The sequence below is a fragment of the Trichechus manatus genome, unplaced genomic scaffold (genome assembly GCF_000243295.1).
Source record: "Trichechus manatus latirostris isolate Lorelei unplaced genomic scaffold, TriManLat1.0 scaffold00013, whole genome shotgun sequence".
In the NCBI taxonomy this organism is placed as follows: domain Eukaryota; kingdom Metazoa; phylum Chordata; class Mammalia; order Sirenia; family Trichechidae; genus Trichechus; species Trichechus manatus.
This window is the reverse complement of record NW_004443949.1, coordinates 26,071,394-26,095,972: the sequence shown is the minus strand read 5'-3', so window position 1 is coordinate 26,095,972 and position 24,579 is coordinate 26,071,394. Positions and strand designations below refer to the sequence as shown.

At 37.2% G+C, this 24,579-nt stretch overlaps 2 protein-coding genes across 8 annotated transcripts in view; one reads left to right on the top strand and one right to left on the bottom strand.

Annotated features, from left to right (window-relative positions):
* Window positions 1-12,159, top strand: part of BORA (BORA aurora kinase A activator) — a 35,560-nt gene extending 23,401 nt beyond the window's left edge. For 4 of the 5 annotated variants that reach the window (XM_004371427.2, XM_023726741.1, XM_023726739.1 and 1 more), the window contains 3 exons: window positions 1,889-2,484; window positions 8,354-8,485; window positions 10,686-10,995. In XM_004371427.2, coding sequence (XP_004371484.1) covers window positions 1,889-2,484; window positions 8,354-8,485; window positions 10,686-10,751 — 794 coding nt within the window. In that variant the 3' untranslated portion in view covers window positions 10,752-10,995. Of the gene's footprint in view, window positions 1-1,888; window positions 2,485-8,353; window positions 8,486-10,685 lie in introns of all 5 variants that reach the window. The other variant, XM_023726740.1, reaches the window with a different exon arrangement.
* A 2,611-nt stretch (window positions 12,160-14,770) lies between these two features.
* DIS3 (DIS3 homolog, exosome endoribonuclease and 3'-5' exoribonuclease) overlaps window positions 14,771-24,579 on the bottom strand; it is a 29,372-nt gene continuing 19,563 nt past the window's right edge. For all 3 annotated transcript variants that reach the window (XM_004371425.2, XM_004371424.2, XM_004371426.3), the window contains 6 exons: window positions 22,283-22,439; window positions 17,251-17,465; window positions 16,974-17,142; window positions 16,709-16,867; window positions 15,803-15,925; window positions 14,771-15,113 (listed from right to left, as the gene is read on the bottom strand). In XM_004371425.2, the coding sequence (XP_004371482.1) occupies window positions 15,036-15,113; window positions 15,803-15,925; window positions 16,709-16,867; window positions 16,974-17,142; window positions 17,251-17,465; window positions 22,283-22,439 (901 nt within the window). In that variant the 3' untranslated portion in view covers window positions 14,771-15,035. The remainder of the gene's footprint in view (window positions 15,114-15,802; window positions 15,926-16,708; window positions 16,868-16,973; window positions 17,143-17,250; window positions 17,466-22,282; window positions 22,440-24,579) is intronic.

Genomic DNA, 24,579 nt, shown 5'->3' with positions numbered 1-24,579 from the left:
AACAACTTGCCTACAAAGTCTGCGATTCTCAGCAATGTTCTACTCTTGTGTTAAATAAATAAAATTACTTTGATTAGCAGTATTTATACCAACCACTCTTAAAAAGGGAATCAGAGAAATATGACAATTTTAGAGGCAAGGTGTTTTTTATATGCCTTCTGGTCTATAGATTTAGACTTTGCTAATGAGATATTCATATTTTGTAAAGTTGTATTTGTTTGAGTAATGTTTTTAAGGTAAATATAGTATATAAATTTACATATTTCTCTTTCAAAAAATTACAGCATTTTTTGAAAACTTCACAATAAAAAGACCTATTTATAGTAAAAAATAAAAAATGGGAAAATTCGAAACTATTATTCTAGTCATTTCGTTATGCCAAAACACGTTGCCGTTGAGTCAGTTCTGACTCATAGTGACCCTATAGGACAGAGTAGAACTGCCTCATAGGGTTTTCCAAGGAGCAGCTGGTGGATTTGAAAAGGTGCCACCAGGGCTTCTTCTTTTATGCATATACTATTATGTGGAGATTATATTCATATGTACATGTATATATATAATATACATATTTATCTGCACACACTTATATATACAGATATATGTGCATACAAATTCTATATCCTGCTTTTTTCATAAAGCATTTTGAGTATTATTATGAATATTTCCCTAGGTCATTTAGTCAGTCATTGTCTCAAAACGTGATTTTGAATTGCTATGTAATATTCCATTTCATGGATGTATCATTTGTTTTCAACCATTGATAAACATTTAAATTTTTTCTAATTTTTTTTTGTCACAAAAGCAATGATCATCCTTGTATATACATTGTAATGTACATGTTTATATCCTTAAATTAATTTCTTAGAAAAGGAATTAGTTGGTCAAAGGGGTGAATATATTTTTAAGACTTCTGATGAATTTTGCCAGATTTTCTTCAGAAAAGGTTGTACCAACTGAAATTTTCATCATTCTTTTTAGTGTTTGTTAATTTGGTACATTGTAAAAGGTCTCTTACTGTTTTAATTTTGTTCTCTGATCATTAATGATGTTGAACTCTTTCTATGGTTTGTTGGCCATTTGTTTTCTGGAGAAGATTGTTAGTTCTGACTATGTTTTTGTTAAACAGGTGGTTTCTCATTGCTTTAATTTCCATGTTTTTCATTATTTGCGAGGCTGAACACTTGTCATGTTTATTTACCATTGGGAGGATCGTTTATGTGCTTTTGCCTATTTTTTAAAACTTTTTAAAATTAAGTTACAAAAATGATTTATCATTAAGATCTTTACTGTTAACAATACTATTTTCCATTTGCCTTTTAATGTTTATAGCAATTTACATTAACATACAAATAGATTTTAGTATATTTCATTTACCAGATACCGCTATTAAGTTGTAGCTTGCAGAAGATTTGCAAGGCATTTTTGTATATGAACAATATTGTTATAATGCCATGTGCATATAAGGAAATAATTCTCTGGGAGTAAAATAATTTAAAATAGGAAAATGCCAGAGAAATTATTTTTTGAAGAACCTTATCCTGCTTACTGGAGCTCTGGTGATTAAGAGCTTAGCTGCTGACCAAAAAGATCAGCAGTTCCGAACCGCCAGCCACTCCTTGGAAACCCTATGAGGGCAGTTCCACTCTGTCCTATAGAGTCGCTGTGAGTTGAAATCGACTTGATGGCAATGAGTTTGGTTGGTTTTTTATCCTGCTTGAGACACATTCTTCATTTGTGCTGTTGTTTTTAGCACCAAAATTTCACTTCAGTAAACAACACAGCTGTTACAGAAATCTAGTTTTTCTGATATGAAACATGGTTGTTGTTTAGTAATGGCTTTTCCGCTGTCATGTTTTTAAGATCTGATTTTTCCCTCTCAATCTTTTAGAACAAAGGAAGTTGACTTTTCATTCTCCTGATGCTTCATCTGGAACAAGTTCTAATGGAATTACTAATCCACGTATCGGAAGTCCTTATATAGATGGCTGCTCATCAATTAAAAATTGGTCTCCAATGAGACTGGAGATGTGTAGGGGTGGTGCTCAGTATCGGACCTCACTGATTCGGATACCATTTACTCTTGAGGCTCACAGTGAAGATGAGGAAGATAAAGAGAATACTCCTCCCACGGATGTCTCATTACCAGCCATGGATACTGCTGGGGTACAACTACGGCAGTTGAATAGCACACATCTAGTTGTGACTGCCATGTCTATTACACAGAATCAGTTCAGTGCCTCTGAGAAAGAGTTAGCACTGCTGCAGGATGTTGAAAGTGAGAAGGAGAATAACACTGTGGATATGGTTGATCCTGTAGAGATAGCAGATGAGAACACTTTTCACTTAAAGGAGGCAGTTGATAATGGGAGTCTACCCATGACTGATTTTATGAGTGGAATTGCCTTCAGTATTGAAAACTCTCATATGTGCATGGTGCCTCTTGCAGAAAGCAGTGTCATTCCTTGTGAAAACAGTAACATTCAGGTAAGGTGTTTTAATATTCCATAGTGCTTTACTTACTCCCTTGGTGTTATTTATCTTTTCTAAGATTATAGCAAGAAAGCAAATGGATTTAATGTGAGGATTGTAGCATTATATAGTAATTTTTTTAAATGCCAAAACCAAATGACCCCAAGTTAAATTTGGACCAATTGCGCGTGTTTAGTATTCGCATTAACTGATAGATATTTGAAGTAGGAAAAGGTGAGAGCAGAAAGGAAATCAAGGGGCTTTGTTTTTACAGACTGCTAGAGTGAGGAGGAGCTCTGGTGCACGGTGGATAAGCATTCGGCGGCTAACCAAAAGGTTGGCAGTTCGAATCCACCAGCCGCTCCTTGAAACCCTGTGGGGGCAGTTCTACTCTGTCTTGCAGAGTCACTATGAGTTGGAATCGACTAAATGGCAATGGGTTTGGTGTTTGGTTTGGTTTGGTTTGGTTAAGTTTTTGGAGTGAGGCTTCCTCTCAGGATTCAGCTTGCTTTCATATGGATTTTGTACCAAAAAATGCCATTTCTGGTATAGTATTTGTATTTAAAAAATACAGTAGTTTTTGTTTTTCCATTATATGATTTCAGAAGCAAAAACAAAGTTTAGAGCATTTGTATGTATAATTTCTGTACTTTTCTTTAAAAATCATGTGATTTTAAAGCCAACATTTTTCATGTAGTCCTACATTTCTAATTTTGCAGTATCCGTCAACAGGAAAGCCTGATTAATTTGGCAGGTAGACCTCATAGCCAGCACTTTCAGAGACATTTGTTCCATTAATTGTAGTGTTCTTTGATTTTGAAAGAAGTGTAAAATAGTCAGAAAGGCAATTTTTACCCGCCACTTCATAGTAACAATATCTAACACTTATGTAGCTCTTAGAGCCCTGGTGGCGCAGTGGTTAAGAGCTTGGCTCTTAACCAAAAAAGGTGGGCAGTTCAAATCACCAACCACTCCTTGGAAACCCTATGGGGCAGTTCTACTCTGTCGTATAGGTTCGCTATGAGTTGGAATCAACTCGACGGCAACAAGTTTGTTTGTTTTTATGTAGCTCTTACTATATGCCAGGCACTATTCTGAGTACTTTACATAACTAGTAAGTGGTGGAGCCAAGGTGTGAATATTGGCAGTCTGGTTTGAGAGTCCCTGCTCTTAACCTAAGTTTGTACTGACTCATAGTAATAGCTAATACTTATGCAGTATTTCGATGTGCCAGGCACTCTTGTAACTTATATATATACTGGGCAACATTTAGTTGTTATGCATGAGATGGCCATGAGTTGGAGGCGACTAGACGGCAACTAACAACATATGTCTCTGTATATGTATGTATGTGTGTGTATGTGTGTGTGTGTGTGTGTGTGTGTATGCCTGTGTGTGTGTATGTGTGTGTGTGTGTATATATGCCTGTGTGTATGTATGTGTGTATATGTGTGTGTGTGTGCGTGTGTGTGTGCGTGTGTGTGTATGCCTGTGTGTGTGTGTGTGTGTGCGTGTGTGTGTGTGTGTGTATATGCCTGTGTGTGTGTATGTACGTGGAGCCCAGGTGGTGCAGTGGTTGAGAGCTACAGCTGCTAACCAAAAGGTCAGCAGTTTGAATCTACCAGCTGCTCCTTGGAAAACCTATAGGGCAGTTCTCCTCTGTCCTACAGAGTTGCTATGAATCGGAATTGACTTGACAGCAACAGGTTTTTATATATATGTGTACATAGAATCTTTTCTTTGCCCACAGTGTTCTGAACTTTCCGTGATGTTCTTTGGGTTTATTTTCATCCACTGTACTGGACACTCAGAGGGCCCTTACAGTGTGGAAACTCATGTCCTTTACTTCTTAGGTCTCTTCTTGAATATCTTACATTTCTGTCCTATCATTTTCACTGTTTCTCTGGAACTCCTTTTGAGTCTCCAGTTTTTATTATCTTTTCTCTACATTTTTTAAATCTCCTTTTTGTTCTAAATTTTGGGAAGTTTCCTCAGGTTTACCTAGCAACCCTCCTGTTGAGTTTTTATTTCTATATCTTTAATTTCTAAGCACTTTCTTTTGTTCCCTGATTTTTTTTTTTTTTTTCCCTACATCCTGCCCTTGCTTTACGTTTGCAGTATCCTCACTGTATTGGCTTCACATTTGCTTCTGGTATTAAATAAAAAATCTGTAACCTGGGTGGCAAGACCTTGCATGTTCTGGCCTTTGCCCTACTCTCCAGCTTCATCTTGTTTCACCTCAGTCTCACTGGCTTTCCAGAATTTTGAATAACCATGTTTCCTCCTGTTAAAGGCTTTTGCACACACTGTGTAGAATCCCTTTCTATCCCCATTTACCTAGTTAACTCTTATTTATTCTTTAGTTCATGACATAATGATCTCGTCCTCAAAGAAGCCCTCCTGATCACCCTAGCCAGGCCAGATCTCATTACATGCTTTCGTAATTTCACGACACTTTTTATTCGCTCCAACCAGACTTCGCACACCATTAATCCAGCAATCGTGTATGTTTTTATCCTCAGTACCTACTGTCAAGCCTGGCCCATAAGAGCTACTCATTAACTCTCTGTGTAATGAAAGCAGAATGAATACATCGATAAGTTCAACCAGAGGGACTGTATAGAGTGAGAAAAGCAGTGGGCCAAGGTTTGGAACCCTGACGAAAAATTGAGGGAGGGGGATAAAGAAACGAGAGCCCCTGAAGGAGACTGAGTCAGAGAGGAGAGAGGGACACTAGGAAATTATAACAGCATGGAGCATCTCAAGAAGGAAAAAATGGTACTGTCAAAATAAGAGCAAGGAATATAGGCTTGAAAAGTGGCTGGTGGATTGATAACAGAAGTAATTGGTTGAGTAATTAGGTGGGGAGTGGGGGTGTGTAAAGAGTGAATGGAAGATAAAGAAGGCAAGATAAGGAAATAATGTGTGTAAATAACACTTTGAAGAAGCTTAGTTATGAAGGGAAGGAGAACGTTAGCCTGAAGAGAACAAAACCAAAGATCTTATATTTTTTGTGTTACTTTTGCTTTTACTTTAGATGGGAGAAAAAGCATATTTATGTGAAGAAGAGAGGTATGATAATAGGTATCAGTTACGTGTCTTTTCAAATACCTGAGACTGTGCTAAGCATTTTATAGTCAGAATTTAATTTAATTTAATTTAATTCTGATACCTCCTCTGTAAAATGGCAACCCATTTATAGATGAGGGAACTGAGACATGCAAGATGGGATAGACTCCAGAGCTCTTGTGAGAGGATTAGCAGAGATGACTCTTCCACTGTTACAGGAGGGCAGGGGGCGAAGATAGGTATTGATGGGCATGTTTGTATCTGGGGCTAGCCTGGCATTAGATAAAGAAAATGGGCTTGGGAAAGCATAACTTCAGATTTCAGTTTATATCCCGGCTCTGTCAGCTTCATAAACTTTGGGAAAGTGACAGTTTATTTGAGCTTGTTCCCTCTTATCCAAAGGGAAATAATAAGAGGATTGTAGTAAATTCACATGATTATTGTGATTAACATGAGTAAACAGTGCCTCGTTTTCAATAAATAGTAATGGCAGACAGGGTCCTCTGTGAATGGTAGCAAGAGGAAACGAGAGTGATAAAGTAAGGGTAAAGGATTTGTAGAAATTTGGAATCACTTCTGTTGAGAAGGCTGTCCCAGGTGAGGATTAAGACCAGATTCCTGCCCTAGTAACACAGCATTGAAAGGTGCCGAGACCAGATTCCAAGGAATGCCACTGTAGGAGCATCCTGTTGCCAGTTCGTGACAGGTTTTTAAAAGACAGTGGAATCTGATTTATGTGGTGGAAAAATAAATTTAGTAACAATGCGTAGGATGATTTAAGGATGCATGATTCAGGCAGTAGAAAGACAATTTAAAGGCAGCATAGCCTAGCTGAAAGAACATAAACTTTGCAATCAAAACTAAGCTTCAAGAGTTCTCTTATTTACAGGCTGTGAGATCTTAAGGCAAGATACTTAAATTGCTTTGATAGTGAATAGAGCATGACTTTTAATCATTTTGAGCACTTTATCCTTCTCAGCTGCCTACCTTATTGATGCCTGTGGGGAGTAACAAAATGATCTGTGTTGTCTGGTTGGTATATAGTAGGCATTGACATTAGTAGTGGTCTAGGTGAGACACAAGGAACCCTGGTGGCACAGTGGTTAAGCACTCCGCTGTAACTGGAAGGTTGGCGGTTCGAACCCACCGGCAAAAGATTTACAATCTGCTCTCGTAAAGATTACAGCCTAGGAAACCCAATGGGGCAGTTCTTCTCTGTTATAGGGTCGCTATGAATCGAAATCAACTTATGGCACACAACAAGGTGAGAGACAGGTTAGCCACCATCTTCTAGGGCTCCCATTGAGCCTTCTGTAGTATGACAAACTGTGTGCCCTACTATACAATTAAATAAATTTTCCCTTGGTGTATTCTGTTATATATTGAGTTATACGAGGCAGTTACTTGGCAGTGATAAATATTAGAAGGAAGATCTTTAGAAGTAATTGGTAGATTCTCTAGAAGCAGTCTGATAATTACACTTTTGATCAAATAACTATTGAATGATAGCTGAATGAGGTGTTTCCCCGAAATGTAGTGTTAGATTCTATTTTACGCATCACAAGGGATAGAGCATTATACCTAGTAGAGGAAAATATGCATCCCTGGAAACTGGAAACATTTTTCTTAGGTTTATGAATGATAGAATGTATTTTCTAGGCTGTTCTGTATTTGTGAGGGGGCAAAAATACAGTCTTTTCCCTTCCCCTCTGATTCTAATTTGCAGAAAGGGGCTTAAATGAAAGATGAACCCCTTGTGGGGTTTTTTTTGTGTTTGTGTTCAGCTGTAGGGTATTTTGTGGTGGATCACCTCATTACTGTGTGACATTGTGAAAGTTAACCTTTCTAAGCCTTAGCTTTCTTATCTGTAAAGTAGTAGGTTTGTTAACATCTTTAATTATTCAATAATGCTTATATGTACCCAAACCAGTTTGCTATAATCTTTTTTTTTCCTTCTGCACTTTAGTGCTGGACAGGTATCTTAAAGTGCTACAGTTTTAATTAATGCAAAGAACTGAACATCTGTAGCCACTGTATATGTAGAATTATTATGAAGCTGCAATTTTTATTTTAACAATTGGGTATGATTACAATGTAACTCACCTTTTGAAAAAATGTATGTTTGAATGCTGGGGTCACCATGAGTTGGAATTGAGTCGATGGCAACTAACAACAACGGTAGCGTTCCTTATAGGTAGATTTTATTTAGAGGTGAAGCCAAGCTTGGTAAATGAGTTAGAAGGTGAAGTTGATTGTAACCCTCATTTTTGTCTATAGTGTATGAGCACAAAGTAACAGGAAAGCATGGGCTTAGTGGCTTATTTGCTAATTCTAAAGGCAATTACAAGATGTGTTTCATTGGAAGGAATACAGAGTAAAGTGACTACTTTGAAGAAAAATCAGTTCTGTGTAGACCTACCTTTTATGTTTATGCATTACTTTTAAATTTCATTCAGTATGATCAACATTGCTACATTTTATTGTTGAGTTGTATTGAATCGGGGGCCCTGGTGGTGCAGTGGTTAAGAGCTCAGGCTGCTGACCAGAAGGTCAGCGGTTTGAATCCACTAGCCCCACCTTGGAAACCCTATAGGGGCAGATCCTGTCCTGTGGGGTTGCTATGAGTCGGAGTCGACTCGACACCACGGGTTTGGTTTGTTTGTTTGTACTGAATCATAGTATCCTGTTTATCAAATGATTAACTTAAATATTTAACTTTTAAGCGCCTTAAAATAAATTTTGTGAATTAGTAGTAAGTAAGATTGCAGATTTTATCCTTAGGTGATTTTGTTTCTCTCTTTGTCATTTCTGTCAGATGGATAGTGGCTATAATACACAGAACTACGGAAGCAATATTATAGATACCGTTGGGGCAGAAAGTTACTGCAAAGAAAGTGATGCACAAATCTATGAAGTTGAGAATAAATCTCAAGCTTTTAATACAAAGGTATGGAGAAACTAGAGAGAAAGCTTAATATGGTTGTAGGTTATAAATATTTACTAAATGACCTTTTTCAATGTTTTCTCTCACATTCTGTTTAAATTTTTTTGTTATTATCTGTTTATGCTTTATTCTGTCTTCAGTTCATTTAACAGCAAGAGAAGGTGATTTGAAATGAAAACGATTCATTTTTCTAACTCTTTTGCTATGGGAGAGTGTAAGAAGAGGTGGTAGGAGAGGGAGAGAGAGCCCTACTTGAAATGGTGTTTGAAATCAGTTCCTTAAAATTAAAAGGGGAGTTAGAAGTAGGGAGTGGCAAGTAGGAGTCAGAGGTTTGTGCCTCTAATGTTGTCTTTGCTGTCTTTGAAATATAAATAGATGCCTCAAAAAAGATTTAAAAAAATAATTTTGATTATTAGAGAGGGAGATAGTACAATTGAGAGAATACTATACATCAGATTAAAAGCACGAAAAGGTGAGGTCTAGTTTGTTAAAAGCCAATAGTAGCATTTATAGATTTTGGATGCCCTTGAAGGAGATACTGAGTATCTTATATACTACAGAGGAGTCCCCTGGGTAGTGCAGATGGTGAAGTAAGTGCATGACTGCTATCCAAAAGGCTGGCGGTTTGAAACCACCCAGAAGTTTCTTGGAAGAAAGGCCTGGTAATCTGCTTCCAAAAGGTCACGGCCTTGAAAACCTCATGGAGCGCAGTTGTATTCTGCAACACATGGGGTCACAGTGAGTCAGAACTGACTTGATGGCAACTTTTTTTTTATATACTACAATACAAAGGTATTATACTCTTCATTAGGACGCTTAATGAACCGTCTTCCTGGTAGGATGAGTATAACTATATATTCATACTTGAAGAAACCCATCATAAGTTCAGGCACTAGTCAGTAGAATCTTCGATTTTAGAAGCCCATTTATTAATAAGCACTATAAACCTCAGTAAATGTGCAACTGAATGTGTCTCCAAGCAAATATTAAATATGGGGAGGCCACTTTGTTTTCCCTTTCATTTTGTCTTTCTGCTGTCGTGTTAGAAGTCTCTTCTTAACAAAGTTGTTTTTTTTTTTTTTTAATTGTATTTTAGAAGAAGGATTACAGTACAAACTAGCTCCTCATTGAACAGTTAGTACACATACTGTTTTATGACATTGGTTAACAATCCCACGACATGTCAACACTCACCCTTCTTGGCCTTGGGTTCCGTATTACCAGCTTTCCTGTCCCCTTCTGCCTTCTAGTCCTTGTCCCTGGGCTGTTGTGCCCTGTTGGTCTCGTTTTGTTTTATGGACCTGTCTAATCTTTGGATGAGGGTGAACCTCGGGAGTGACTTCATTACTGAGCTAAAAGGGTGTCCGGGGACGATACTCTTTTATCTCCAGTCTCTGTCAGGCCAGTGAGTCTGGTCTTTTTTTTGTGAGTTAGAATTTTGTTCTGCATTTTTCTCCAGCTCTGTCTGGGACCCTCTGTTGTGATCCCCATCAGAGCAGTTGGTGGTGGTGGCCGGGAACCATCTAGTTGTGCTGCACTCAGTCTGGTGGAGGCTGTGGTAGTTGTGGTCCGTTAGTCCTCTGGACTAATCTTTCCCTTGTATCTTTAGTTTTCTTCATTTTCCCTTGCTCTTGAAGGGGTGAGACCAGTGGAGTATCGATGGCCGCTCACAGGCTTTTAAGACCCCAGACGCTACTCACCAAAGTAGAATATAGAACATTTTCAACAAAGTTGATTTTGATAGTTTATCCTGTTGCATGAGATAGGACTTTAGTTGTAGTCCTTTTCAACTTTTAGTAGGCAGTAAGATACCGGTAAGGATTTTTTGTTTCCCTCATGTTCCAGTGACAGGTATGGACATTGAGATTTATGTATTTTATGCAATTTTCACATGATGAAATATTCTTCTTAGCGTGTGGGCTGTACAAAAGCAGAAGGCAGGCCAGATTTGGCGCCGGGCTGTAGTTTGTCAGTCCCTGGTCTGCATAAATAATCATGGTACATGGTCATCAGTGAGCAGCCCATCAAGGAAAGCTATCATGGTCTAGCTAGAGCCAGGTAAGGATTTTTTTTGATACGGAATACTGATTTGTACTAAGGAAATCTGCATTCAGGTTTTAAAAATAGTTTTATGTAATAGTTGCATCTTTGAATGGCCCTATTTAAACTGAAAACAAGGTATTTCCTTTTTTTTCTTCCACAGCAAGACCACACAACACAGAGGTGCTGGAGGAAAACAGCAAATCCTTCTCAATGCAGCAGTCCATAGAATACCTCCCTCAGAACCAAAGACTGGCCGAATAGCTCCGAGCATGTTTTTTATGCACAGGATCAACAATGAAATCGTGATGGGGAGAAAACTGTTTCAACCAACATGCTTAACACTTTTTCCTTCCCTCTGCAATGTGAAAAATCAAGGGCTTAATTCAGTGATACAGGACAACATAAGAGCTCCTGGAACTTCAACAAGTTGCTGAAGTTTATTTTTTATTAAATAACTATTTTTGTAATTACCTTGTTTAACAATAAAAAATAATTTCAGCTTTTTAAATTGTGACAGCTGCTGACTTTGCTCCTATCCTATAGGATTAATGAACTTCTTATTAAGCCTTACTGACAGCACTGAATTAGCAGTAGATCTGAGAATGTGTAGAAATACATTAAAATTTAAGGCACTATTGTAAATGTTTTAATTTACATTAAAAACTTGTGAACATACAGATGAATTTAAATTATAACCTATGTGAAAGAAATAAATCTAATTTAGAGATAAAACTGAAACTTAAAGAGGCAGAAAGGAAGTTAAATGGGTTTCCTAAAATTTTAATTCTTGAATTATTTGTTCACTTCTGTGGGGAAATTTTTAGTTCTGGTGATAACTGCTCTAGTTGCTACTTTTAAAAAAGAATATAACATAAAGGTAGTGCTCATGGCATCATAATATCATGAATTGTTACATCAGTGGGATAAAAGTGGGATGCCCAGAATAAGTATATATTCATTACTAGGGTAGGGACATCCTTTCCAGCTCAAGCCACTAATCATGGTTGGCTAGGGATAGGAATAAGAACATGGGAGAACAGGATAAACACTAGGGACTGGGATGATGGTGGAATTCCTGTAGGGCTTAGACCAATGAAGTAGCAGTCAGGCAGAACTATTTTCTAAAAACTTATTTCCATGTTGGGAGTAGAGTATACTATAACATTTTTGGAATTTCTTTACTTTTGGGGAATGTGTATTTGTATTCACTAATTTTTTTTTTTTTTTACAATTCTCACATTCAAAAGGAAATAATACATATGAAGCCCTGGGAAATAAAGACATGTTATCATTGTGTCATTTTCTTCCTTTTTGCACTTTTGTAAGCTTATTGCTAATCTGCAAAAAAATGTTTCATTTTATGTGCCTGGCTCATAAAACACACTAACCATTAAAGCCATTAGCCATTATTAGGTCCACTGGCAAAGTTACTGTATTAGGAAGTTTAGTCTTTAATCACATAGGCTTTAGACTCGATATAAACTAAAAACAACTGCTGAACGTAAGAGTTTTGGGTGCTAATGATCGGAGTCACCCTGCCTACAATTCTTAAAGCACATATCAAGAAATAAAAGACTATACATCCAAGGCACAACAATTGGTCTGTATTCTCCTGGAGCAACAGAGGAAGGACAGTCAGGAATAGGAGGAAGAAATGGAATACGTGTGGCTAGGTGACTTCATAAACAACTGCCTCTGTTGCCATGATACCAGAAGAACTGGATGGTGCCTGCCTACCATTACTGAACATTTTGATCAAAGATTCCAAAGAAGAATCCTGATGAAAAGGGAAAATGTGGAACAGAATTTCAAATTCTCATGGACTCCAGACTTCCCGGAGCTGTGAAGGTTGGATGAACTCCTGAAACTACTGCCAAGATAATCTTTAAACCTTCCACCAAAATATCCCCTAAAGTCTAAAACCAAATAATAGTTTTAAAGAATGTCTGCCTTTAGCATTGTGCTCTTTTAAGATCTACCTATACAGAATCAAATTAACCTGAAGGATTAAGTAGTAAATTTAAGGGGCAGTGAGGTTATGTTAATGAGGGAGGAACAACTCGGAAAAGGAGGGTGAGAATGGTTGGATAGCTCAAAGAGTGTGATTGATGTCACTGAATTGTACATGTAGAAACTGTTGAATTGGTTGGGATATATAAAAATTATACCCAAGTGGGGGGAAAAAAGTAGTGATTATAACCAGGATTCCAATCCTTCCTCTGCCACTTGCTTCTTGATCTAGGACATAAACCTCAATTTTCTCATGTTAAAATGGTAATAACGATCCTACCCAAGAGGGTTTTTTGACCTTTGTTATGAATTATGTCCCCCAAAAGTATGTGTTGTAAATCCTGACCTCTATACCTATGGTTTTAATTCCATTTAGGAATGGGTTGTCTTTGTTATGTTAACGCTAAAGGGTTAGTGTGGGATGTGTTTTAAGTTAAATCTCGAGATATAAAGAAAAATCACAAGCTAGCAAGAAAGGGTAAAACAGATGCAAAGACACCTGGAGATTTCCAAGGAACCAGTAAGTAGAAGCTGAAGACAAGGACCTTCAGAGCCGACAGAGAAAGTCTCCCCTCTCCCACCCAGCCAGCACTCTGAATTTGGACTTCCAGCCTCCTAAACTGAGAGAAAATAAACTTGTTACAGCCAACCACTTGTGGTATTTCTGTTACAGCAGCCCTACATAACTAAGATAATCTTAGTTAACTAAGAACTACTCCATGTAAGCTGCGTAGCATTAAAAATGATTCATTTTAGTTTACTGAGGAAGAGGACTGGGGGAAAAACAACAGGGTTTCAGACCATCTTGAACTACTGAATAGGGACTAATGCTTGAATTAGGCCTTCTTTCTAAAAACAACGGCACGAGAAAAAGTCGGAAAGACAGATCTAAGGTACTATCTTTGTTTTACCAAGAAGCCCCCCTTTTCCTAGTACAGGCAAACTATCGCCAGCCCGCAGACCAAGAATTTTTAAATGGTTGGGGGGAAATATTAAATGAGTATTTTGTGACACATGAAAATCACATTAAATTGAAATTTCCATGTCCATACACAGCCATGTTCGTTTACATATTGTTTATGGCTGGTTTTGCACTGCAACAGCAGCAGAGTTGAGTACTATGGTTGCAACAGAGACCTTTCAGCCAGCAAAGCCTTTACAGAGAAGGTTTGCTGACTTCTGCTCTAGTGTGTTATCACCTATCCATTTTATTTACACATACTATACTCAAGGCTCTCTTCCTTCAACTGGAACAAGTTCTGCCTCAATATATGGATGTTTTCCTCAGTGATAGGAAACAATCATTCAACAATTACTGAATTCCTAAATGATTTGTACACACTGTAATTATTCATTTAGTATTGTTGTTTCCGTGCCCTCAAGTTGATTCTGACTCACAGCAACCCTATTTGACTGTAGAACTGCCCCATAGGTTTCCTAGGCTGAAATCTTTGAATCTGCTATTTATTTGCCAGTCTGCAAGCTCCTTGAAGGCAGTGATGAAGTTACTTGACTGTGTCCCCCGCAGCAAGTGATAAACATGATACACAGAAGGTACTTTACAAGTTGAGTAAGCTGAGTAAAATGTTTATTAAGCTTTTGTTCTACCCCAAATATTCTTGAATATACCAATTTAATCATTACTGTTTTCTGTGGTTATCAAGGGAAGTAGTCACTCTGAGACACCAAATTATAATACTTTTAGTCTGTTCCCCTTTAATATGCTCTTACACAAAGACCTCTTTTCTACATAACCTGATAAAAAGCCATTAACCTGCTTTGTATTTTACAAATAACATGATACAGACATTTAAAATACCATCTCTACTCTTTCTTTGAGCCCTAATGCCTCTTTCTGCGGGAGATATTTGAACTGAAGGTCAAGGATGATCACCACACTTTATTCCAGCTGTTCATAATACCGGAGGCTTGTTAACACAGTAAGGGAACACTTAACATAAATTAGGTAAATTAAAGATGGCAAAGGAGATTACAGAATTCCATAACAGAGGGTGACTTTACTATCTCGAAATCTAAAAATTGCCATACTGACAGGTTTAGAAAGACTGTTTCTTGCTTCCAAGAATATTCTGTATTTTTCTCCTTAATTTCATGAGTCACAAAATAAGTCTTTTCTACCAATATTAAGTAATCAAATTACTTATACAAAATTAATCTGCTCTTCAATGAGCAAATGAGCACTCCATTTAAATGATCTTTACTAGATCCCTGAAGTTGCTATCCTGTCACTATTTAAGTGATGGATATTCAATTTAATTTTTATGCATTAATAGTTCTGTTCAATCCAGAAATGAAGTAGCATGAGACAGACACAGTAAACAGTTCTATAAAAATGCAAATTTTTTAAATTATTAAAACTTACTTAAAAGTAACAAAAAGTAACAAATTTTATCACACACTTCTTAGGCTGAAAAGTGTTCTATCAAGCTTTTTTTTCCTTTAAAGGAGACTAATCTTTGAAGTTTTTTGTTGTACGCAGCTATTTTTGAAGCTTCTTCTTCTTTCTCTCTGGTTCATTAATGTCCATGTTTGAAATATCAGTGCTTATTCCTGGTATCTAAAATAACACAAATGGAAAAAAAATAAGGTGATTAATAAGCATAAATTAATCTCATCCTCATTTTCCCCTTCCCCATTGCCACTTTCAAATTTAAAAGGGTGTAAGAGTAGGAAGGAGAAAAGAGAAGAACTAATAAAGGTTTTAAACACAAAGTAATACCTAAAGTAATAGTGGTTCAGAAATGTAAAAGGTAGCCATGGTCTCAACAGGTGAGAAGCGTGTCATTTGGGATGTATATTTTTATCTATAACATTTAATCCTTCCCACCTCCGATTTATCCCAGTTGAACCATGAGAATGGTAGAGGGCCACGGGCCTCAGTATGTTGGGGCAGAACAAAGGTTAAGAACCAACGTCAGGTGAAACACCTACACTTTTATCTTATCTTCAAAAGTGCAGATTTCAAAACTGTTATGAGAGAAAAAGTAGTAGCTGGGAGATATGAAAGACCTCTCCGATTTTGGTACTCAAGGACCTCAGAAGAATTCCAGATGTCTGGGATTCCACGGCTTCATAAAATCAGTGAGAAAACAGGATTTGCTATGCAAACATTTGACCTCCATACCACTTACGGGATTGTTTCTAACATTAAACAGAAAGAAATTGTAACCATATTGCTCTCTTTCACAAAAGAAGTACTTCTGTTTTGTTCCATCACAACACAGCCATCATAAACGTTGGTCTCACCTGTGGCTCCACCAGGGACATTCGGATTTTCTGATGCTGAAGATTAGATGAGTCTAACATGATTCTCACTTTAACTTTATCAAATATATGGAACACTGTATCTTCTATTTTAAGTGACGGTATCTACACAAAACACAGTTGACCATTAACTTCATCGCTTTCCTACACTTGAGGCTTTGGTCTACATCTTTACATTTTATCTTTCATAGTAATGACTTCATTTAAAAAATTTAAATTTAAAAATTACTTCAATATTGATACACATCTAGGTGTTCTTTTCAATGGACTAAAAACAGTTCATAGTAGCCTTAGATAAATATGACCTATGTATATGCATAATTCCTCTTTTCATTATTAAAGTGGTCCCAATAGATACCCATTAATCTTGAGATTCCCACCCCAGCAATTAGCAAAGTTAATTGTTGGTCTACTAGAGGACCACAAAGGTACTGCAGGCCGAGTTTATTGTTTAAATATTCTCAGAGAGCTGTAGTTCTAAGGGTAGGGAAGTAGGGAGTGTGTCAGATTAAGAGACACTGTAAATGGGTTGGAAAAAAGTTCCTCTACCTGAGCTATACGCAGCTATTTATCCCTGTATTTTAATTCATCTGTCCACCCAGGGCAACACTTAATCCAAGTTTTCCCTAGAGGGGAAACTTTGCATGGTATAAAAGAGATCAAGGACAACACATATATGTAGAAAAATATACTGAGGTAAGAAACAGTAAAACCATAAGCTTAGCTAGCATAATGAAATCTGGATTTTCTGGCATGGAGATTTAACATAAATTCTGTAGAGTACAAAAAATAATTTTACCCTTTATAGGTACCACTTGTGACCTATAAATGAAAAAATATGCCCCTCTGCCCCCCAAAAGGAAAACAAAAACATTAGAAATACTCTACCTCATCATCGTAAACAAGCCATGGCTTTGGCTTGTCCTTTTCTTCAAAAAAGACTGTACCTTCTAATCCATACTTTGGAATTAATACCACAATAGCATTCTTTCTTACAAATAAAATATAGCCTTCTTCACTTACTATTCCTTTGCTTTTGAAAAATAACTGTAAAACAAAGTACAACCTTATTAAAAAGTCTGAAAGCATTTCGAAACAGTTAAAAATGAACAAAAAGTCATCCCTCCCAGCATTATTGATAAAAAGCAAACACCTGGGTATGAAATGCCACTGATGCACGCTGGGCATATTGAGCCATTTTGTGCCGGAAATTGAGATTTTTACATAAGTCTGCAAGTTTGTGTTTGTCTGTCAACTCTGGGTAAGTAGAGTCGGCCCCGATAGCCACGGCCAACAACCGATGAACAATGACATCTGCGTATCTAGATACATGAAGGAGAAAGAACCATGATACGTTAGCATTAAAATGTCTTTTTTAAATTCAAAATTTAATTATTTTCTAGCTCCTTAACTTCATAAGGAAAATGTACCTTCTGATGGGTGAAGTAAAATGTGTGTATATTGGGGAAGCTAAGCCATAGTGATGAAAATCGTTATCCATTCCAGAGCAGAAGTAAACAGCTTGCATCATACAGCGAGTGGCTAATATTCTTAACAGAGTGTTTAGATATGGGAAAGTAGGAGATTCAGCCTGGTCCAAAGAGTCAGCCAAAGACTTTGCTGTGTCAGTCCTAATTTCCAAATTCTGTAGACGAACAGGAGGGGAAAAGCACCATATTAGACATTTTTAAATCAAGCCTATCCTGTCTTCAAAATGTAACCAATCAGATTGAACAAATAGTTTTTTTGACCAGATAATCAGTGTTTATGCCTTTTATCCTTAACCTAAGAACTAAAAATTCTTAAAAACTAATGATTACTTCATGCAACTCTAAAGTTAATTTTTTTAAAAGCATTTAAAGGTACTGAAGGACAAACAGACTAAAAATACTAAGTCATAAACTTTTAATAGATTAAAACAATGAAAATACAATTGTTCAGATTAGTATAGTTAAAAAACCTAACTGGGGAGAGAAGTACTGGAAAAAGGTGAAGCCTGTCTTATATAAAAACTCTTCATATTGCAACTGTAATAGAATTAACTCATCTACCCTATTATTTACACACTTCACACATTTTCTTTTCTTTTTTTCACCAATAAATGTCTGTAAGCCCATTGTACGCTTCCTAAGCATCATGATTTTTTTTCTCGGTAACAACAGGTGGCTTCCCTTCATCCATTCATGTAGCTTTCTTCCTACCCAGATACTCTTGTTGAGTCCTCTACTACCTGATCATTAAGTGCCGGAAATTCTTTAAGCTTTGTGACACAGAATATTTCCAACAATGTTAAATACTCATTCTGCTCTCAACATGGATATGTCTAAGTTTCTTTAAAAATAGTTGTATCTAACTTGTTCTCTGCCTAGGTGAGCTCATCTCTTTCCAAGGATTCTACAGGCCAATGCCTTTTCTGAGTCCCTGTCTTGCTACATCCAACCCTTTACTATCTTCTGCTTAAATATCCTACATGTACTCAAACTCAGCATGTCTAAAAATGAATGTATAATCCTAGCCCCAAAACTACTTCCTTAATATTCCTTGTACTTTAATAAATGGCAAAGTGGTCCACTCAGTTAGCAAGCCAGAAACTTGGGAGTCATCCTCCATACTTTGTTTCCCTCACCCTACACATTCATCAAGTGTTGGTGATTCTACTTCCTACTATTTCCCTAATCCATCCACTTCCCTTCATCCTCACTGCTGCCATCTTCCTAATATAGACCATCACCATCTCTCAACTAAGCTATGTTAAACTCCTACCTGATCTCACCACACCCACTCTTGCCTCCTCTAAGCAATCTCTCCACATTGCAGCCAGTCATTGTTTGCCTTGCTTAAAACTCTTTGATGGATTTCCATTGTTCTTTTTAAAAGCTTTTGAGGTATAACATACAGTAAAGCGCATAAAGTGCACATGCACAGCTCAATGAATTTTTTCATATGTATATACCAAAACCAAACCTGTTGCCATCGAGTCAATTTCGACTCACAGCAACGCTATACGACAGAGTAAAACTGCCCCACAGGATTTCCAAGGAGCAGCTGGTGGATTCGAACTACTGACCTTTTGGTCAACAGCCAACCTCTTAACCACTAAGCCACCAGGGCCCCAGATATACATATGCATATACCACCCCCTTATTAAGAAACATATTATTATCAGCACCCCAGAAAGTTTATGTCCCTTCTCAGTCAAAAACAAAACTCCACTAAAGACTCCCTCTTCAGACAGAAAGAACCTCTATGCTAACTTCTATCATCTCTTGGACCTCTTAACTTCATATAAATGGAATCATATAGCACATCCTCTTTTATCTATAAATACTGTCTGGGAGATTTATCCAAATTGTGTATAGCAGTAGTTTTTTTTTTTTTTTCTTTGCTTTTTATTGCTGACGAGTATTCCACTGTATGAATATATCACAATTCATCCAATTTCTTGTGGAATATTTGGGGTGTTTCTGGTTTTTGGCTATTATGATTAAAGCTGCTAAGAATAGTCTCATACATGTCTTTTGGTAAATGTATGCACTCATTTGTCTTGGGTATTATCTTAGGAGTGGGAAGTTAGGTCTCAGGGCAGGTATACCTTTAGCTTTAGTAGATAGTGCCAAGCAAGTGGTAAGTACTGCTTTTTGATAAAGCCCAGATCTCTATGGTCTATGAGGCTCCTACTTTTCTTTTAGATTTGAGATTAAATGTCACTTCTTCAAGTTTTCTGATACACTTCCTGTCCTACTCCAGCCCTGTACTCCTTTCTCCCACAGGCATGCACATGCGTACACACTCTGTCAGTGGAGACCTAAGGAGGCGTACTTTTGGAAAGCTACCCAGATTATTTTACATGCTTCAGTTGAGAATCACTAATATTTTGCCCTTAGTTCACCGTCAGAAGAACATAAATCATGTATTTCAATCAGTCCCTCTGTCATGGATTGAAATGTGTCCCCCCAAAATACGTGTCAACTTGGTCAGGCCATGATTCCCAGTACTGTGTGGTCGTCCTCTGTTTCATTACTGATGTGATTTTTCTGTGCTGTAAACCATAATCTCTGCCTGTGGTTAATGAAGCAAAATTGGGTTATGTTAAAGAGGTGCCTTACTCAGGTCACATCCCTGATCCAATGTAAAGGGAGTTTCCCTGGGATGTGGTCTGCCTCGTCTTTTATCTTACAAGTGATAAAAGCAAAGAGAAGTGAGCAGAGAGTGGGGGACTTCATACCACCAAGAAACAAGAGCCAGGAAAATGGCGCATCCCTTGGACCCAGGGTCACTGTGCTGAGAAGCTCCTTGACCAGGGGAAGACTGGTGACAAGGACTTTCCTCTGGGGCCAACAGAGAAAGCCTTCTCTTGGAGCTGACACCCTGAATTTGGACTTGGATCCTACTAGACTGTGAGAGAATAAATTTATCTTTGTTAAAGCCATCCACTTGTGGTACTTCTGTTACAGCAGCACTAGATGACTAAGACACCCTCCAAAAGACTTGTTTCATTAGAGATTAATAATATTCTCTTGACATCCAAAAAAATAGTACATAAAATATTAGCACAGTAACTCTAGCTCCCTCAACCCACTATAGGATGTTGAAGTTGGAAGAAACCTTAAGTGTCATCTAATTTGGTGGTTCGCAAACCTGATCACTGAAATGATCTGGGGGAGATTTTTTCTTTTAGAATTTAAGAACAAACCAAAAATATACAGTTAAAATTACATTACAAACACTGTGGAGAACTTTTTCTTAACAGATTCCAAGGTCCAAATCTAGACCTAGTCAATCTATTTTCCAGGATAAATCCTTTCTATAAAGCTCCCAAGCAATTCTGATGATAAGCTAAGTTTAGGAATCAGTGATTCAGTCTACCTTCCCATCCAAGCAGAAACCTTCTCCTACAGCTCTGTCAGCTGATCAATCATCCTCTGCCTAAATTTTTCCAAGGACGAGGAATTTACTATTTCAGAACAAAACCTGCTCAAGCTCAATTATTTAAAAAAGAAAAATAAATTCATTGTTAACAATTTATTTTTAATACATAATGAGCTAAAAGTACTTCACCTATCTTACACGGGATAGAATCTCAGTGTCGGGGAGGCAAAAACCACTTTTACTGTTTTTTATGATTTTCCCCATATGTATACCACGTACCTACACATAGATACTTTTCAAGTATCTACACTGAGTTTGTTATTGTTTGTTCCTTTATTCATTCTTTCAACAAATATTTTTTGAGTCCCCCTGTCCTCAAGGAATTCCTGTGGGTGAAAGGACAGTAATTCCATAGCGTGTAGTAAATTTTAAGACAGACGTACACATGGGATCCTCTGGAGGCAAACAGCCAGCAGCACCTAATCTCAATAAGAGTCAGGAATGCTTCCTGAAGAAGTTTCAAAAGGAAAAAGGATGAGGATAGCAGTAGTGGTATTTCTCAGTCTATAGTTTGTTTGCCTAGTCTTTGTCGGGATAAGAAAATCAAAGCAGGTCTAGATACTGGGTATTTTCTCTGCAGATGTCTTCCTTCCCTTCAAAGTAGAAGTAAAAGCCAGAAACAAAACTGTACTGGTCACTACAACTCAGTCAAAAGAAGGAAGATGTTCTGATTAATCAAACTTATCTTCTTGGTCCTACATAAACGAGTCAAAAATCCTTGACTCTTCCTTTCACCCAAGTCTCAGGAACAAATAAGACAATGAGAGAAAATCTCCCCATTTACAATATAAGCCTTGGAGCAAGGAGGGAGAAACTGATTTTGCTCTAATGGACATGGTAAGATTACGCCCACCATAAAGGTCTGAGCCAAGATCATAGGTCAACAATATCCTTTTAGAATGATACTCTTAGAGCCAACATTACTCCTTCCAGATTTCTTCTAGACAGGAAAGAGGGGGCCTGAACAGGTAATCCAGAAAAAGCCAACTAAATAAAAGTCAATGAACTACAGGCAAGGAGATGCAAGTAGCTGGTAAATGGTGCCCTTTCTGTATTTTTCCTTTTCCCATGCATCCAGTAAATAGATTTTTCTTGGGTACATGATATAAAGGGGCTTGAGCTAGAGATAAGCGGAAACAGAACAGATTACTTGTAAATCTCTGAAGTTAGGCCATTCACAGAAGCCATAAGCAACACAGGCATAAAGAATGTGTGTGAAGGCACAGAGATATGAAGAGCTTAGTATTTCCAGGACGCTGTAAATAACTTAGTCTGGAACATCTGGCTTTAGCAGAGGGTGCCCTTAGTTGAGGTACAAATAACATTAAAGAATTTTATTAAGCAGAGTGATTTCAATGTGGGCAGAAATGACTTTACCTAAATTAAATGATCTTTTTTAATCAAAACAATTACTGGTATATTTTTCCCTCAAGAAACAATAAAACGTTTATTGAGCTATGAATATAAACTATTCAGTGCAATGGGTAGATCACAACACAAATACAGATGATTTTTCAAACCATAAGAATTTACCTTGGACTTAGCTGCCTTAACAAGAATCTCATAATTTGATGGAGGAGGAGCAGGGTGTTTTCGAAGCAAAGCATGTTCAGAAAATTCTTCATGAATTTTTTTTGCAACAGAGATATTGGCAAGTAACATAAATTCTTCCACCATGGAATTTGTTTCTCTGTCAATGGAAAAAGTATTTAATAAAGAAAGAGAATTTATATTTCTTATCTATGTACAGGTTACCTTTTTTACCAACAAGATAAAGGAAGCATTTCCTATATAAACATTCATATGTGTGTATGTGTACATGTGCATTTTAAATGATTTATGGCTCTTTTCATTTCTCAGCTACTAAGGTAACCATCACTATTATGTATCTACTGTGTGATTAAATCTAATGCTAGAAGCAGCTTTCCAATTTGCATTCAAAAACAGAAGCTTTACCAACTCTGGTAGTATGTGTACTCTACAATGTAAGCATTTTCACTGGACAAAATCCACAGATTTATTTAACTTTAAATCAACAAATGAAAGTTTACCAAGAAGAATTAAAAGCCATGTAGGTCATACAAATTTAGGCTTAACAAATTAAAATTTTCACCGATAAATCACCAGAATTAAGAGATCATATTTATCATATGCTGTGAGTCAGAACTGACTCAACAGAAACTGGTGTAATCTGGATGCTTTATTATGGCACAGACATTGAACTACTTATATTATGTGTGTACATACACGTACATACACCCATACAATTTACATACATACATATACATACACATATAGACGTATGTACATATATATATATACATATATATATATATATATATATAGAAACCCTGGTGGCGTAGCAGTTAAGACCTATGGCTGCTAACCAAAAGGTCAGCAGTTCGAATCCACCAGGTGCTCCTTGGAAACCCTATGGGGCAGTTCTACTCTGTCCAATAGGGTTGCTATGAGTTGGAATCTACTCAATGGCAGTGGGTTTTGGTTTTACATATATATATTATTCTACATAGTAATTCTGTTTTGCAGATAAGAAAATTGAGCATGAACAACACTACTCTCTTGCCCATTATCAGTTATTAGTAGTATGAGGATCCAAGGTCATGCAGTCTGACTTCAAAGCTCTTAACCACCATGACACTGCTTTTCATTCTATTTCATATAGCTATTCTATGTACATTCAAAGTTTAATTTAGTAAGTGATCTGCCTTCTTTTCATACAGGGCTTTCTTTCTCCCAATTAACTGAACATGGATTATTAATACTTCATTCATGCTTCCAATTTTAATAGTAACCAGTTTCTTGTTGATTCTTACTCATCGAGCCCAACATGTGTCAGAGTAAACTGTGCTCCGTAGGCTTTTGATGGTTGATTTTTCAGAAGTAGACTACCAGGCCTTTCTTTCAAGGCACCCCTGGGTGGACTCAATCTCCATTTTAGTTGGGAGCCAAGCACATTAACCATTTACAGCACCATCCAGGGACTCCATTTTTAATAGTAGCATCCTATAAGTTCTTGACAAGATTCTTAAAGTACATTAATTTTTAAAATATTAGGAAGACCTCCACTCACATCTTTAAAAATACGGGGAAATCTCTTAGGAGCGTGTTTTTTCTTTCGATAAGAAGAAATGGGCAACGTTCTACTTTGGCAAAGCTAGATTCAGTATTTTTCCCAAAAAGGCTCCCAGTATTGGGCTAACTGCTAATATTAACATTAGACATATTTTCACAGAAGTTCTCCCTATAGTATTTTTTATTTTAGCTTCAAAGCAATATAGCATCTACTGGTCCTAACTAGGAGACCTGGTGGCGCAGTGGTTAAGAGCTACGGCTGCTTACCAGAAGGTCAGTGCTTTGAATCCACCAGCTGCTCCTTGGAAACCCCATGGGGTAATTCTATTCTGTCCTATGGGGTCGCTATGAGTCAGAATCGACTAGACGGCAACGGGTTTGGTTGATCCTAACTAAGACACCTGACTATAGTCCCATTTTTAACCCTTGGTAGTCTACTAGAAAAGTGAAAATGCATGTTTAATTTCAGAATTACCTTATATAAAAAGAAGCATAGAAAAGAGGCCTAAACTCTGATTTAATCAAAAGTATTCTTGATTCCTAAATCTTAAAAACCAATAAAACGATAATATAGCAATAGCTAACATCTGAACACTCTTCACAACATCCTATGAGACAGGTACCATTATCAATCATATTTTACAGAAAAATAAGTTGAGGCATACAAAAAAACCAAACCCACTGCCATCAAATCAATTCCGACTCATAGCAACCCTGTAAGACAGAGTAGAACTGCC